This window comes from Ascidiella aspersa, chromosome 7, assembly GCF_963924565.1.
Source record: "Ascidiella aspersa chromosome 7, kaAscAspe10.2, whole genome shotgun sequence".
NCBI classification, from domain to species: Eukaryota; Metazoa; Chordata; class Ascidiacea; order Phlebobranchia; family Ascidiidae; genus Ascidiella; species Ascidiella aspersa.
In genome coordinates this window covers 11435439-11453497 of record NC_139453.1, presented here as the reverse complement: position 1 = coordinate 11453497, position 18059 = coordinate 11435439, and the positions used below count along the sequence as shown (strand labels likewise).

The 18059-nt window shown below is 41.8% G+C and overlaps 2 protein-coding genes across 2 annotated transcripts in view; one reads left to right on the top strand and one right to left on the bottom strand.

The window, feature by feature from the left end:
* LOC146137782 (cadherin-23-like) overlaps positions 1-18059 on the bottom strand; it is a 72159-nt gene that overhangs the window by 29628 nt on the left and 24472 nt on the right. The gene's annotated exons all lie outside the window — the stretch shown is intronic.
* Positions 1340-18032, top strand: LOC146137784 (uncharacterized). The gene is made up of 11 exons (XM_083393709.1): positions 1340-1405; positions 2110-3695; positions 4181-4366; positions 5153-5275; positions 9167-11458; positions 11929-12092; positions 12369-12456; positions 13334-13590; positions 14171-14240; positions 15447-15553; positions 16779-18032. Exons 1-11 carry the CDS (start codon positions 1340-1342, stop codon positions 17054-17056), a joined length of 5217 nt encoding a protein of 1738 aa, XP_083249835.1. The 3' UTR covers positions 17057-18032.

The window sequence follows — 18059 nt, the reverse complement described above, 5'->3', positions numbered from 1 at the left end:
GTCGCCGAGAAGCTAAAACTTGAAGACGTGGCTGTTTATCATATAACCCACGAATGGATAAACAAGAAGCAAGGGGGACGTTTCGTCGCGTGGAGTTGATATTAAAAGTCGACATTTAACGTGCACAGGTGAGACCAAGTAATTAGCAGTAAGTCTTACAAGAAGTTAGCAGTAAGTCTAAGGTTAAATCTTTCAGATGTTAAATTGGTTTATTATGCGGAGTTGATTATAAGGGACGGATGCATTTTCTTATCTGAATAAGTTTGTATTTACACTTTGTATATATAATTTTAACTAATAAAATTGATAGACAGGCGTTTTGGCTGTAGACAAAACCGTATTATTTTTCAACGCATCAGGACAAAAACAGATGGCTATGCCGATTCTTTTAAATATTTCAACTTTTTGTGAATAACTGAAGATGATACAAGCTCGTATCGAAACCTATTAATAATCAAGATGATGTCCATCTAATCGACCTTTTAGGCTTTGTAATTCATTTTTAAGCTACATTACAGATTGCATAGTGTACCCGGTTGACAAATAAATACAAAATACAACGAAATGACATTGCACCTATTTGCAGGATGCACAAGTGACTGACTCAGATTTACTTTTATTAGTGGTTTTATTTTGCAATGACGAAATACTTTCGCAGAAAATTTCGCTAAACATTCGAGTTCTACCCGAGCCGTCATTGTTTTTGCTTGGTGACGCCCATTGTACGTTTTGCGAAAAGCTGAGCGGCGAAACTGCCTGAACCGGCTGCTGGCCCCTTTACTTTGTGCAAAACAACAAAAAACGTTTGGCTGTAAACAAGAGCAACGTAACAAGGTGAGCACAGCAACGTGTTTTGCGCTTTTCCGGCTGGTTTCGTGATGAAAGGTGCTTGTTTGTTGCCTTGTCATGGCGCGACAGAGAAATGGACAAGACGTAGCTGCTTCGAACCGGAAAATGAAAACAATTGAGACGCGTTTGACAAGACTAAATCTAGCTAGAGAATCATGTTGGTTACAAAGAGTCGGCGGTAAACATACCTGGTGTTAGCAAGAAAACAGCTCTATACTGTGTATAGATTTGAAATGCAATATGCAGCATTTTCAGAGTGTAATCTCACTAATCTGCCAATCTGCGACTTTAAGTTTTATGTGACAGGAGTACAACACAATCTGTTTTTAAATCTGAGGTTCATTATAATCATTTCAGGTTTTACTGTAGTTCGCTTTCTGCCTCTGGACAATCGTTAAATGAGAATCTGTTCGATGAGATTTTTGCTGAAAACAGGGTTTTAATGCGAAGTCACAAAATTGTCGACCTGGCCTGATCAAGACCACTGTGTATGGAAAACATTAGAAGAAAATTCGAAGGCGTGATGGGCGCAGATCGCAACAAAGGCAACGAAAAGGTAATTTGCCAACATTTATTAGACTTGTGTCATTTTGTCAGGCTAATCAGTATCTAATTTAGAAAAACTGCTGCATGCAGTGTGACAAATGTGTTTATCATGCTGCATACAAAAGACCATATATAAGTAGGTAAAATTTTGAATGTTTCGAATGTATCTTGGTTAACATGTTAAAACTGTAATAAAAAGGGTGTTGAAAATGAACAAATAGATATTTTCGAAACGTTTAAAATGTTACCTACTTCAAAATAAGCTTTGATATCATTTCGTCTAACTAAAACCTCCATCCATTATGCTCCAAAATAGTGCACACCGTTGTAGAAAATGTCAGTTAGTTTGTCGGACCAGTTTGTTAGATACTATAACTTGGTACAAAACGTTGATATCTGCTAGTTCCTTATGGCGTTAATATTTGCTAGTAGTACTGAACTATACATATATAAACTGCTACCAGGCATAAGAATAATAATAAATAACAGCTCTTCTGGTGAGTCGCCTTCGTCAGGGTAAATGACACCGAACGCTCGTACAATATATAATAAGAAAAACGCATGCACGAAAAAACGCGAGCTACTGTTAATGCACGAAAAAACGCGAGCTACTGTTCTACGTGACTGTAAATTGTATTAAAAATATTAAAAAAAATTCTTGAATGTTAAATTAAACAAATGCAAACAAATCTAAAGATATATTATTTTGATTAGTCGCCCAAGCGCAGCACTCCGAAGCGTTTCTCCAAAGGCGCGCCGCTTGATCTTCCCTTCCTTCTCGGAAACAAGGACGAGGAGAAGGCGAGAACAAAGCAGAAGAGCAAGAAGAGCTTAACAACCGGATCCGGAAGTTCGGAGAGCATCGCAGCCACGACTGAACTCCAGCAGCGGATGTTCACCGATGCTTCAACTTCTTCCTCCCAGGAACCCGGGAACAATGTCCTGGGCAACATCCGGAAGTACATGAACAACATCACGAGTCCGCGAAAGAGCAAGGGAAGCGTGGAAGTGGGCGAATCCATCCTCAGACACTCTAGAGGAAAGAGTCTCCTCCAGCTGGAAGAGCTGTCTCCGGATCACGAGAGAGGAACGTTTCACGTACGATACGACAACGACGCGTTAACGGACGACGTCGGAGCCGTGTCAGGGCGAAACGTTTTAAATGAAGCTGATTCTCCAATTTTTTTTCAAAAATCGAGTGTCACCGTGCACATACCAACAACTGGTGGAAACCGCCATGACAAGGACTCTGCTGCTGAACAAATGACCGACGGTAGCAATGACTCGTCTCGAAAGGTTTCCTTAGGCGGTAGTTTAACGCCAGGTGAAAGCGAACCCGCTCTGGCAAGTGGTCCGCAGCCTGCGCCGAGGCTTAAAATAAATCGTGTTGAAAACTCCACAGAAGCACCGAAGCCGATTCCACGTAAGCGCTCGCCGTACAAAACCGATACCAACACTCAAAACGATGAATTGACACAAGTAAAACGCGATACCAGAATGTCGGCAGAGGATTTTACGGTCAAAGAGCAACGAGATGACAATGGTAAGATTGTCATAAACCCGAATTCACCAATCCGAAAAAAGAAGAGCTTCAAGAGCATCTCGCCGTTTAAATCTACCGTCAAGCTGAGGCGTGTTTCCCACCATCTGGACGAAGGATTGCTGAACATTCTTAACCATGAGGACGTAAGAAGAACCTCGGTTCCCGATATCTCCGAAGAGGAAATAAAGAAGAGAGAGGAGAGAAAGGAAAAGGATAGAAGGGAGCGCGACGAAGAGGATAGAAAGCAGCAGGAGCAAGCCGAAGCCGTAAGAGTCATCCTAGAAGCTGAGCAGCAGGAGGAGGTAGAAAAAACAGAAGAAACTAGTAACATTCAACTGGACATCGAGTGCGCGTTCGTTGCCACGGGCGACAAGAGTCCGCTTCGCAACGACCGCGACGCCTTCACGATAAAGTCCCCTAAGAAAGTCTTTAAGGAGGTAAAGCGCAAGATGTCGACGCGACTGAAGACGCGACCCACCAAGACCCCGATTTCGACCGTCGTCGATAATAAGGATGACAACCCAAGAAGACCAAAGAGCGATCTAACCGGAGGAGAGAGTCCCGGCAAGAGACGGAAGTCCTCCACTAACCCCAAAAGCACGTTGTCGAGGGTGAAGAGAGCCGTGTCACTGCGGGTTGCGAGTCCTCGGAAGAAGAAGCAAGACCGATCGTCGGGCGTTTTCGATTTCTCCGATGGGGAGAGTTGGCACGTTGCAGAGGGAGCCCTACTTAACTTGGACACGCGAAGGACTCGCAGGTAACTAAACGATGTTCGCACGTTTTCCTCTTTAGTTGAGGATTAACAATTTATCATGTTACAGACAACAAATTGCTGGAATAAATCTGAGACTTTTTAAATCTTTTACATAAATTAAACATAAAATTTAAAAATGTGTTCCATGTGAAGATTGTAACAACAGCAAATCATGTCGGATCGTATTTAATAAAACGTTGTCCAATGTTGGTCGCTTCGAAGTAAAATCAAACGCCGCAAAGAGCACGTTAAACTTATAACTCTGAACATTTCAGAACACCTTTATTAATCCAGCCCCTTATTTAAAGCGATTGTTATCATTTATATGCCAAACAAGCAACCGTGCGAAAGCCGTCAAACTTGCTCAAAGACCAGAACCCAAATGATAAAGTTCTAATAAACAAGCGCTAAAAAACAGGGATTACATAATCAAAACAAGTGTTTTCGGAGTAACGCTCAACAACGAATTGTTTTTGACGAACGGTTAGGACCAAGAATGGCAGCGTGGCGTCTCCCACCAAGCTTTCCCCCATGAAGCGAAAGTACAGCAGGACCCTACCGCGGCTGCCCAAGCGAACGGACACGGTCCGGCCGCAGAGTGAAGATCGAAGCAAAGTGGATAACTGGAATCCCGTGCTGGGAACTTTCGCGCTCAAGCGAAGGACCAGAGACAGGTTATTTCAGATTAGGTTTTATTATTGCCTTTTAAAAAAATTAGACCGGTTTAAATGGAGTGCAAGCCGTAAGGTTTAACAGATATGTAACAAAGAATGTAGATGCTTTCGCATTGTTTTAGTTTAAGAATAGTATTAGATTTTTCTAAATAGCGTTTCAGTAAATTGGAGTTCTGATTTAATTCTGATATTAAACATGCAAATTATTTACTATGTTTTAATTTATGCCAATGTTTTGGAGAAATATACGTATTTGAAAAATTTTAATTTATGATAATCTGTGATTCCTAATTATTCGCGTGCATTGAAAAAAAAATTTATGTAAGGTACACGTGGCTGCTTGGCTTACAGAAAAGTGTGTATTAAACTGAAAAGAGTTGAACTTTCTGCAGTCATCCTGCAATGGTTCCACGCACTGCGTTACTTTACAAGGTGCATTTATAGTTTCTTGATGTACACGTAATGCAAAGAAGGGACAGCATTCGAATTTAAGAATACCATGTAAGCGCCATGAATACAACTTAGCAACATAAAATACTAGATACCATCCCTGCTAATAGGGCCTTACCCTAAGCCGAAAACAGACCCGTGACAATCGCAACTTGACACATCCCAACACTGCAAAATATTCTAAGTTTTTTTGTTTGCAAGCATAAACGCTAGCAGTCGGGCCTGCCTCTTTCCGTAACGTTTAACCAGTAATAAACAGGTACGCTATCACGCTTTGACTATAAGGCCAGTTGCATCATTACAGCAAATGGCCTAATTTGCGTTTTGTCTGTATAGGGTGGCTCGCACTCTGGGCTACCGCGACTCTTTCGGACGCGACGACTGGGATAAGATAACCGACTTCGGTGGAATGGGAGACCGGAGAGCTTTTTCGACCAACGACCAGCTTGACAGCAACTTGTGAGTTTGCCGTTTGCCTCTGTTGTTTTAACCTATATGATTTTGTTGTTTTAAAACCTAACGGGTGTCGGCTTATTCAGCAGACAGTAGACATGGCTTGACTCGCTGACTAACCCCCACATAACTGTTCGGTCGACATTTGTGAAAATACACAGGATTTTTTATGGAAACAAAAACTACATTTTTTATTATAAAAACACGCAAATAAAGTTTGCATCGAATTTTATTAGGTGTCGTAGGTCGTTTTAATTTAAACATTAAAGTCTATTTTACTAACAAAAAGCGTTTAGCGTCACCGTATAATAGTCTTATGGGTTGGTGAAATTTCCTATATCCAAATATTCGGCTATTAAGTAATGTGGTTATATTGTGAGCTCGTACGAAGAAAGCAGAAAAAAATACTCTGTATAGTTAATGCCCAAATCCGACTAGAGCAGCGTAAATGCGCTTTTGCATTTTAAGCGTTACCCAGCGAATAAAAAAAAAGCAAGTCACAGGGTGGCTGATGTATCATTGCAGTATCCTCTGCGAAGTTTAAATTAATTCGACAGAGAATCGTTTAACATTTACCACGCAAACGTTTGGTTGACCGATCACGATCAGAATCGCTCAAAGTCGCGTTGAAAAGAAAAACGCAAAACCACACGTTTTAAAAGAACCGGATTTTCGTAGAAACAAACAATAGATAGCGCATGTGTATAGAGCTGTTGAAATTAACGTTAATTTAATAGATTGGCCAAGTTTGTGTGTAGCAAACCACCTTAATAGGGCCGGTGTTAACTGCGGGCGAAAACATGGCGGCGGCGTGATTTATACCGGTTATATTTATGTCATGACGTCACTGCGCTACAAAAGTGACGCACGCAGGTCGCTTGTTTAGGTTCCGCGCAGGTGTGGAGAAAACGGTTGAGCGTAGAAATCTACCAAGATACACACATTTGCCAAACTATAGCTCGCTCTTTGTCTGTCGCTTATCGTACAAGCGAAAACTCGTCTGCCAGACTGGTTAAACCAAAGGAGACGAGGACAAGATATCAGTTGTCTTTAGAACAACGCAGTTCAAGGCAAAGGTTTGGCGCAGTTTGTTTTCATTGTTTTCAGATGTAGTTGAGCGCTTGGGCTGAGTTTGCGAGAATTTTAAACGACGAAAATGTTTAGATTGAAAGCTATACACGTTTGCCGGAGTGAATGTTTTATAATTCGTATTTTTAAGTGAGGATATTTTTCTACTTTTTTGAGGTGGCGATTCTATCAGCCTACAGACATTAAAGAATTTGTTGTGCAGAACGCTGTGTGTTTTAATTTATTGGCGCTAATCTATGGCAACTGCGCTGGCCTTACAAACCGCGCAGTTATCTCAAATATGACTTTTGGAGAAGTTTTAATCACAACCTGCTAGCCCATTATGACATTTGAATTATCGTTCACCAGCAAATTTCCGATTAGATTTGTGAAAACATAACTTTTAAACTGGCATCTCAATAAAACATATAGGGTCGATCTTGCAGATAAACAATGAAAATTCCCCCGAAAAAAGAATCTTCAGACTGTTCTTATACGTAAATAATAAAATTTAATTCAATGGAAGAGGCAGATGATGCTGTTAGTGACGAAATTTATTTGTCTCAAATATAGAATAACTACTTTGATTACGTCCCAGAACACTCTGTAGTTTATTTATTGTGTTTGGACGTGTAAGTGAGTATGTGGCCTACGAAAAATGTATGTGGGGTGAAAAACTAAAAACCTATTTAATAGTAAGAAGGCACATTATACATCAACTTCATCAAACAAGAGATTTTCTTGCGGCTTGCGATTAATCACCACTATAGAATTTTCACGTATATGTGTTGGAAGCCGCAAGCATCCTCAACATATTCACGAAGCAAAACGAAGCGCAGGGCTAAAGCCTAATGTCTACAAACAACGGCACGTGTCGCCTCTTGTCTGTGCCTTGTTTGATAAAGTTGAAAGCGCTCTGTTTCTTTTTCGACGAGTGCCGGATTTCAGTTTATTTACGGAGCCCCTTTGGCGTTCCCTGGCCCGGCATATATATCCTCTCGAGTGCCTTACAACGCAGTAGTTGGAATCGGCTGACAATACCGCAAAGTCTGTTTTAGCTTGTGTTAGAGTGAATATGTATAGTCAGTTGTACGCTGTGTTACATATGGAATAACGCTACCTTTGAGCTACCACAGAAAGGTATGGCGTATTTAGAATTTAGTAGTCTTTGATATTGTACGCTTAGTGTGTGTTTGTGAGCCGTAGGATAATTTCGGTATTTATTTCACGTTTTGCGAGTTGCTTTTAATGCCACTTAAAAAGTTGTCACTGATTTTAAACAAATTTTAAAGGTAGGCCTGGACTGGTCCATGTCATTATTATTTAGTGTGTAATACAACATCTTAAACTTTATGACGATTATGACCTTTTTTTTTTTTAGTGAAATAGCGAGTCAATACAGGGCACGATTTGGAAGCTTTGCAAAAAACATTCCATTCCAAATAGCCGTAGCTAGGCCGCGACAGGAAATATCAAACAACTAACCAGTGGGGGGGCAAACGACGTCGCTCGACTTCAATCATTAACTCCAGCGAAAAAATAGGTATAAGCACCCTACTATCAATACAAAGCCAGGGCGATTACGAAATGGCACATTCCGTTTGGAAACAGCGCGGCCTTTTGAAGGCTGTTTATTTGACCACAAAGAGCACAACGGCCCAACGGCCAGATTAGATTTTAATGGACAGCGGCGCCTCGACGTAGGAGGAAACATGCACGAGTTGTTAGGGTAGCGGAATCTACGAGGGGCGTGGTTTCGTGAGGCGTAACAGTGGCCACTTTTGTGAGGCAGTCAGCATGGGATTTGTGCCAGGTCGAAATTGGGACAGCGCTTCACTCGGGAGAGCGAACGGTGATTATGAGCTGCGGGATTTTGCAGAAGTGCGCTGTAGTTTTAGGCGATTAAAAGCTAGGTTTTTTTATTCGTACTTCAGGTTGTGGGAAAATCGATATGTAAACAGCGATTTACCGTAACAGTTAAAGTTATATACGTGGAAGTTAGGACTAACCTACACTAGAAAGCCGCAGTGTCTCAAATTAGATTGCATCTAAAACTGCGCTTTAAGCTTTGGAAACCTTGGCTATTATATGAAAATCATATGCGCGTGAGCCCTAAGATAAAGTGTCCAAGGAATGAAATGTTAGCTCTATCGTTTAAAAAGGAAGCCAAAACCTGGAGCTGTTTACCAGTTTTAGTGCGCATAATCTTTATGCACCTAATTGGTGGTTGAAAAAAAAAACAAAAAAAAAATGAACCAACTGAACAAAAATATACACTAGTGCTATACCGAGTTTTATTAATTTCGAAGCACTGCGCAAATTTAGTTTCGCCTGGAATACGACGAAACTATATACGAAGCAAATCTTTTCGAAATAATTGATGTTGATAATAAGAGCAGTTTGCTAACTACGTTAAGTTTTAACACCAAAAAATAACGTCAATTTAACCAAAACGGCGTAAAGAAGTACACTTCAGCCCCATCTGTTTGAATTGGTTAGCACACAGGAACATTAATATGGCTTCTTAAAGCGTAAGTGCATGTCACACATCCATCAAAAACAAATATAATTTCTGGCTTGGCCACAATTCTGTAAATGAACACCTCCAATTCAAGAGTTTGACGAAGGTTTAGGCGGAAAAAACTACGAGTAAGAACAATTAATCGTTTCGTCAACACGAAGGAAACCAACATGGAATACAGTGTGCAAATTTTTCTATGGTAAAATTTATCAGTATATCATTCGCAAATAACACCAGTTTTCACAACAGAGAATCTTGCATGTTGTGACAGCAGTGCATAGCAATGATTACGTTTGTTCTTGTTTCAGATACGAAACCATTGAGGACTTATCGACAAGGCCCCTGTCATGGGACTGCGCATTTCAGCAACCGCACGCGCCACCTTACGACCCGCATCCGCTCTCCCAATCACCGCTGGAGGGCATGCAGGAGTACCAGTTCATTGACGAGGTGTTTGCCGAGATCAACAGGGAAGCGGAAATGTGCGATCTGGGCGATTCAATCAGCGAGGCAGAGTGCGCCACCATGCGGCCGATATACAGCAGCGTGGATGAGTCGAGCTTCGCGCACGAGTCCACCGTCGACGAGTTTGACTCGATTTCTAACGTCACAGTGCAGGAGAACGACTCGGAGGGAAGGAGCAATGCGGAAGCTGCGGTTTTGGAAGATCCGAGGCGCGACAGTGGAGCGTTTTCCTCCTGCGCGTCAACCACGAGCGTCTCGGAGTTAGCGACTCCTCCATCTTTGGTGTCCAAGAAAGGCAAAATTTACGACTCGAAACAGTGGATCAAGAGCAGCGAGCTGATGAAGAGAATCTTTCCTCCTCAGATAGCCTCTCCTGCCTCCAGGGGTCCTGAGAGCGACGTGACGCAGAAGGGCGACGCCCTGGTTGCCATTGACGGCCGTGACGCAATGGCGCATGACGACAACAACAATAAAGAAGGTGACGTCATAATCGAGGTATCCGAAACCCCGGAGCAGGCCGGAAATCAGGAGAAGACCCCGAAACGATTCGGCGGCATTCTCGGAAAGTTGCGTATCTCGCCCAAATCGATACGATACGGACGAAAATCGAGCGAAAAGTCTAAAGTTATGTCCGACGGTTCTCCATCAAAGGAGTCGCCGGTCCTTAAACAAAAGAAGAAAAAGAAGAAGAAATCGAAAAACACCAATCTCAAGGATGAAGGAAAATTCCTGGAAGTGCCCAACGCCGCGGGCACGTTTAGCAATGAGGACAACTCATTTTCTGACGATTCCGTATACGACGTGCCTCCTTCGAGTCTTACGTCATCACCGGGTGACGTCATAAGCGATGTTGACGACTTCCAAGAAACCGAGAGCGACAAGCCTGCCGGCATAGCAACGGACGGCGAAGAGGCGGATGATCAAACTCCACGGAAGGATTTCATGTCGGAGCTCGGCAACGTTCTACGTAGAAATCAGCCGCGGTCGGATTCGAGGCGAAGCGACGGATTGTCGCTGATCCGGAACGGCGACGTGAAAGGCGCGCGAATCACGTCCGACATCGTGATCTACGACATTCCGATTTCAACTCCAGTTGAAGATGAGTCGATTGAGAAAGAAAAAGTGGTGGCGCCGCATCCGGACACGCCGAGACCGAGTCCTGTCAACCTTGGTAGTGCTGTGGGCGAGCGCGTAAAGTCGATGTCTTTCGAAAAGCACGCGCTCGCCTTAAAGGGAAACGTCTTCCTCCAGGCGATGCAGAACTGGTCCGAAGTCCTCCTTGTTCAACCTGTTGAGGACCAGGGGGAGGAGGACACGGAGGCGATTTACGATGCTCCATGTATAGAGGATTCGGAGCTTGCGGCGCCCTTGGGTCAGGAGGAAAGCCGCAGAAACCTTCTTAGCACAGACACGGTGACGCAGGAGCTCGTCACTGTAACGTCAGACGCTGCCGGTGACGCAATATACGACGAGACTCCGGACGAGGTCTTCGCAGTTGCGGATGAGGAAAATATCTACTGCGATCCTCCGGTGGAACAAAAAGGCCCCAATGACGATTTGGAATCAAATCTCGAACAAAAGGATGAAGAAGAGGGAATTTACGATCAACCTCCGGGTGATTCAGAGGCGGACGACTTCGCCACTTCTTCACTGACGTTTAAGGACAAGTCGCCAGGCAACGGGGAAGCGGATTCAAGTCGCGCGTACCTTTCCAGTTTTTCCAGCGACGACTCGGAGCAGATCTACGACGTGACTCCGGATGACCTGGACGCAAAAGAAGAGAAGGAAGAACAAATCTACGACGAGCCGCCGACAAACGAGGCAGTATCCAATCAGGAGGAGCTGATATACGACGAACCGCCAAGTCCAGATAAAGTACAAGTTTCGAAAAAACATGAAGTCCAACAACCGGATCATCAAACAGGAGGTAGCACTTCGGCGAGAGCCAAAGTTTCGAGCCGTTCCAGCGCAATGTACCGGAAGGTCGAAAAAGTCCGGAAAACGGCGAAAAGCTCCGGCAACTCGGAAATCGACGAAGGTCCAGACTACCAGGACATTGATGACTTGTGGAGCGAGGAAGATGACTACGTGGAGATGGAGAAGATAAGGGGGGATCCCAATGCAACGCCTATTCGGTACGTTTTCACTTTACACATGTTATCAGTATTTGAAGACTATCGTTAGATCAACCGCTTCCGTCAGCACATGAAACGTTAATTTATAGGCATTTGATCTATGACGTAATTGCAAGGTTATCATGTCTTGATCACTTAAGCGCTGGAAATCACTCACATATTAGACATTGAGTTTTGCTTTACTTTTTGCTATAAAAAGACATGCTGTCTTACATTTCAATTAAAAAGAATAAACAAAAATAATTAAAAATGTGAACAATCCTTTCTTCACAGTTAGACCCCTTCTCATCAAGTTTTGGGTAGACTACCACTGTTATAAACTATTTGGTATTAGTAGTTTTCCGAAGATGGATATTGAATAAGTGAATGATTTACCGCCATGTATTCCGCCAACAAGCGTTGTCTCGATGGAGTTAGTCTGGTTGCTAAAGAATTTAAAGGATTAACATTGACATTTTTCTTTTTAACAGCGACCACGCCTTCCGGTCGACTAATTCGCCTTACGACACCCTGCAAAGAACTCCGACCCTCGAAGACGACCCGGGAGACTTCGTGCAATACTTCCGAGTGATACAGATTGAACATGGCCAATGCGCCATGTCAACCCCGTACATATCGGTCAACAGAACTCCGGGTAAAAATACAGCTGTTGACACAAAATAGGTCACACCTAAACCAAGATATAGATTGGAATACCAATTGCATTACAACAAACCTTTATGTTAGTATTTGTAGCATTGCAGTGGACTGACACACGTTGCTTTAAATTTTGGTGTTTCGAGCCCTAACTTATAGAACAATTGTTGCAATATTTTTAGGGGTGTTTCATGAAATTGTTTTTGCTTTAACTTCGGCGTACAGCGAGCGTCATTTAGTCTTACACGACTTAAATATTATTTCTTTGGAACAGGTCGAACCCTGGACCAGAGCGGTGACATATACGCATCAGATTGCCACGGAGATTGTATTGATACCTACTCGTACAAAGGGAAGCACAAGTAAGAACCAATTCAGTCGATTCTAACTCCATCTGAATAAAGCATCTGTAGTTTCAAGACACGCAATGTATTTGGTCGTTTTTTTAAAGCAAACCAATGACAGCAGGCAATTTGCCTGTATATACTCGGGTTTTTAAACATTTTTACTTGTTTATTAGCAAAAAATACAGTCCTGTATAAAATGACAATCCTGTGAATTCTCATTGCTAATCGCTTTCTTTTCAAAAAGTTTAGTGTGTTATGTGAATATTTGGTAGGATAGATTCAAACATGAAGAGCATTATATCTTTTTTATTGCTTTAATACTAAGGCACTCAAAATATCTTAGTCGATGCGACATATCCAATGTATTACTTTAAACGCTAAAAAAACTAAAGTGGAAGGCGAACTTTTGGATGCTCAGACCAATTAACAGAGATTTATCTCTATGTAGTGGTAGGGTTTGTTGTTTCTCTAAGTCAGGCGTTTATAAACTGGGGTTTATTGTCCCCTTAGGGGTACGTGAACTAGTTTTAGGGTGTCCATGAAGCCCCAAATAAAATATTAGTGTACACATTTTCGTTATTGTGTAAAAGTAATTATTTTTTCAAAGATAAGTGTTGGGTTAAAAATAAAACATTTTACACTGAATGTATATTTAGACTTCATTGCTCTTTCACAATTTTTTGACCGGAAAAGCAGATTTTAGTGGTCTATTTGTATTGTGACATTAATTGATGACGTCATATCTAAAATTCCGTGCCCAAACTGGTACACGCAAAGCAATGTTTTTTAGGGATCTGCAGCAAAAAAAGTTTAAGAATCCCTGCTTTAAGTCTAAATCAAGGAGAAGATTTGCCCATCTAACAAAAGTAAACTGAGGCGATTTTGTTTACAGATCTTCCATCAGCATCCCGGGCTGCCCGCGTGGGGTGACGTCATACACGGCACGTCACGTGCTCTGTGCTGCCAGCGCCAGTGGCGAGATACACGTCATCGACACGCTCCGCGGCGCCGTCGTGCGGAAGTTGGGAGGCGCGGCAAAATTGAAGAACCCTCGTTGCGTCGTGATGCACCCCCGGAATCAGACCTTTGTGACGTCAGACATTCAGCTGCTGCGAAAATGGCGGATCGCGATGTTCGACGTTCGGGCAGGTTAGTTGCATTTTTTCGAAGAGAGTTTTGGTTTAAATTATGCGAAATTTTAACTGCGGCCAAAAAGAATATAGCCACTTAGAATCGAATGTTTGTTGAAAAAAATACCTCGAACGTAATAAAAAAATTCTCTAACAAATTAAAGTTACTTATTTATTGGCATATTAAGTAGAAAACAATTCGCCAAAAGTAGCTCTAATCGCCCCTGTCTTTATCATTTCAATTATAATTATCTTACAAAATGGTTGGCTTTTATTCTGTGCCAAAACGGAATGCCGATTGCTAATCTCCTTGCTATTTTTTATTGTATGCTAAAAGCGTTCGTTGAGGCGCAAAAATGTTATTGCGTCGCAAAATCTCTGAATCCGAACAAAGCGCGTTTTATTTGCGACACGCTCTGTGTTAAACAACAAACGAGGCAATTGGTTGATTTGCGGCCGTTTACTTCGCTGTTTTGCCTTTCGCGCCACACCTGTTTCGTATAGGAAGGCACAAAGGTCGTTGTCGCAACACCAGCGTTTTTACATTACCGAATCAACTTTGCCGCCTTATTTACCTGATTTATTTGTGTTAACGACAGGCAACGTCGTCGGAAGCATTTCATCGTCGCACGATGGCAAAGTAGGCTGGCCAGAGTTCCTCACTTACAAGTAAGTTACAAAGAGAAACAGGTCGAAATTTTCCATCACAACATTTTTTCGTGTTTTTTAAGACCCAGTCCAAACACGGTTCTTTATGAGACTCCATAAAGTAAATGGTGATTTCCATCTGTAAAAAGGCCCCAGCTATATGCCCGCCTAAGTTAACGACAATCCGTGCACTTCAAACGCTGAGCAAATATTAACACTTTGAGCAACTTTTCCTAAGGGTTTATTTGACTGCTATTATTGAAAGAGCCGCGCCTTGACATTTTTCGCCTTCAGTGACGCAATGCATCTGATTAGGTGTTTTAATATTAAAGAAAAGGCGATTTATGTCACATGAAACCAGCAGACAAAAAGGTTAACTTGTAACGAGTACGAACTGGCGCAAGATGTCAATGTCAGTCCGCTCTTCTTTCAGTAATATTCCTTAAAAAGTCAGCAACGGCTTGGCTCAATTGACAAAACGCCCCAGAAGTATTGTTTTCTTGTGTCATAAGTACAAACAAAAGCCGCAAGCCATGTGCTAATATTTTCATCGCAAAGCCGTGTTAATTTGATTTTGTTTTTAAAACCCATAGTGGCGAAACTCTATTTTAAGTTTATAATTCTTCTTAAACAGTTGATGTGGCGGATATAACAGCGCAGTATGACCGGGTTTAATATCAATTATTCATATTGACAATATACCGATGCGAACATTTACTAAACTACAGTTCGAACGTTCTCCGTTTGACCCAAAGGCCGTTTAACGGACCAGATTGATGTTTTGCTAGAGGTTTATACACAATTATAACAAAAAAATAGTTTATTTTTGGTAAAATGTAAAAAACAAGTAATCGCAAAAACAGGCGACCGATATACTGTGGTCTGACGTTGTCTGTTAGGAAATAACAGATACAGTTTAGAATTAACATGCATAATGCATGTATCTATATGTAGCCTATATGCTTTTGAAGTGACTGTATGAATTGAACTGTATTAAATGCATACAAAAATAATTTTACCATCCCAAGTTTCACAGTTTCGGGGAAATGCTATAAAATAATTTACAAGCGCTTGCTGTTAAACGTGAGATGTAGTGCCGTTTAAGCTAGAGAATTCACAATAAAAGTAGGTTCAACGGGCTGTGTGTGTGGTCGTTAATACCCATGAACTCAATAACGACTGGATTGCGTCTCAGAATTGCTTGTAACGCTTACTACCACTTTGCAGGCACGGTAGCGAACACGAGATCTACGCGAGCGACTCCCAAGGACACGCGGTCTTCGGCTACGACTTTCGGAATCCCGCCCTGCCCTATCTCACGATCGGGGAGAGAGGTGAGTTGTGGAGATAAGACCCCACTGTGCCCATTTTGCCATTCGAGTGCGATTCAGGGCGCCCTGAGGACCCTTGGCGTGCCTTTGTGTGCTTCGCGTCACTTGATGGCAAGTTAGAGGTGGGATTCCGGCTGATGCGAGACCGTTACTGAATAGTGGCGAGCCTCCCCGTTGAAACTTCTCCGCGATTCGAAATATCTTGAGTTGTTTTTTGCTCTTACGGTACTGCAGCTATTATTGAAACCAAAAAGTGACAAAACCGAGCTAAAACTGTGGTCGTCATTACATGTTAAGTTGAGCTTCCTTTGGCGACACAGTTTTGATAATCTCTTAAAATTCTCATTTATTAATTAAAATTGATTTATATTTTGCTGCATTCCATTTTTGTTTTTTTCTCATTTATGCATTGCGCCCATTTCAAGTTTGTCAACTATCTATTAAATTTTTTTATTACACGCTGAATAGCTAGTAAATATTGCCATTCTCCACAACAAAGTGCAGCAAAATGTAGCTAATGATTAAGCTATCGGCCAACAGAATAACGTTAATTTTTAACCAGCAGCCAAATAGCTTTCAGGGTGTTTGGACAGCAACTTGGCGAGAGCAAAGTTTTGTATTTCAAAGCGCAGTGTTTCTTTAACAATACAATTCAGAGGTTTGAGCATTCGCTGAACAAAATGAAGGGGGACTGCTATATATATATATACACAATAGTGATATTTCGTGAAAATATTTTTCAAACAAAAAGGTTAAAAGTATTTCCATATCTTTAGTTTAAACTCAAACATTTTTATTCTGTTAAATATTTTGCTTTTCTTTGTTACAATTTGCCAATTTTATTGCTATTGCAATGGTTTAATCCAGGGCTTCCCAAACTAAGGGTCGCGAACCTGCTAAGTTCGTATCAAGTTTATACAAAGTGTTGCATCTATAAAATTGCTATTTTTTCTCTATTTGATATGCCAGTGGAAAACCTAATGCTAAACAAACCCTGCACATCAGTTCAACAAACCGTGCCGAAGCAACTGGTAAAAACCTAGGTGGTCGCGGAAAATTTTATTAAATTAAAAGGGGTCGCAGGCTGAAAAGTTTGAAAGCCTTGGTTTAGGCAATATTCTTTACCGAGATTTTGAATTTTTCGGACAGCTGAGGCGCTATTGAAACTTCGGCGAAAGCTTGCATATAGACAATTTAAATATTAATGTGTCCATCTCTTTTTTCACAGGCCATGGAGACGGTCAGTTCATCAGTCCTTGCGGGATTGAGCATCTGCCGGGGGGGCAAGTGACCCTAAGTTCGCCCCACGGGTCCCTGGTTGTGGCCGACTGGGGCAACAACCGGGTGTCGGCCTTTGACGACACGACGGGCCGGTTCCAGTGCCACGTCATCGACGAGGGTTCGGAACCCCTCAGGAACCCCTTCGACCTGAAAGCGGACACCGGGGGTGCGCTTTATCTGTCCGAAAGCGGCACGAACGACATCAAGGTCTTCCATCCGCTATAGGAACCATGACACATGCGTGAACGGCTTTAAATCGTTTTGTGGATTTTTGTAAACTTAAGGTTCGTCAGGCGTGTATTAAACCCGATGTTTTTCAATTTTGTGTTTAGTTATGTGAGTGACCTTGACCAATTAGGCGGAAGTCGGCGTCTATGTCCTTTAAACACAACTCAATATAAAGCCAGTTAATGACAATAATTCGCATTTTTGCTTCCTAGCGTGTGCCTAATTTTATTTAAAAAATGACTTCAAGTTGCTTTTGCGTTGGCACTAATTTTCTGTTGCCCAACTGTCATGCTTGTGTTTTGACGTCGCATCTTAGTAGCAAACGCTTTTAACTATTCGTCAAGTATCAAATAATTGTACGAGCACTTCGCTCTTTCAGTTTTGTTCTAACTGCTGAACAAGTGTACTTCAAACCAAATCTACTAACCGTGGCGATACATACGCTGAGACAAATTCCTATCGCATTTAAAGATTTTGGATTTGTGTTTCTGTTTAAATTCAAAGTGATTAGAGTTATGCTGTTTAGATAGTCGTATACGGTTCTTTAAATTTGATTTGGACTCGACATAAGGGCTCTTTCGGCGCATCTGTTTGTGGATAAGTGGCGTAAAGTATTTTAACGTCTAAGCAAATGACAAGTAAATAGGACACTTAACAAGTTGTCATTCAAACCGAATTTTGAATGAATACAAAATTTACGACTAGCAAAGTTCATGTGGTGATAAGCCAACAAACAGAATAAACAAAATGCATCAGGTTTTTAAATTATACCACCTATGTTCAAGAATATGTGTTCACTCATTTGTTTTTCATGATTATAACCTTTGTATTTATGTTCACTGATTTTACTGAATACTGCGACAGGTAAAATCGCTAAACTTGTAACCGCAACGTGTTGATTGTAAATCTGATATACTGTGAATCGCCTTGATCTATGCAAATTCTACTCTGCTACTTTCTTTTGCGAGCTAAGCCTCCTATTTTTTGCTGTTGTTAACTT

Coding starts and splice junctions, on each gene's coding strand:
- LOC146137784 (XM_083393709.1), top strand. CDS start 1,340: ATGGAAAACATTAGAAGAAAATTCGAAGGCGTGATGGGCGCAGATCGC. Junction 11,459..11,928: donor CCCAATGCAACGCCTATTCG/GTACGTTTTCAC, acceptor TCTTTTTAACAG/CGACCACGCCTTCCGGTCGA. Junction 12,457..13,333: donor TCGTACAAAGGGAAGCACAA/GTAAGAACCAAT, acceptor TTTTGTTTACAG/ATCTTCCATCAGCATCCCGG.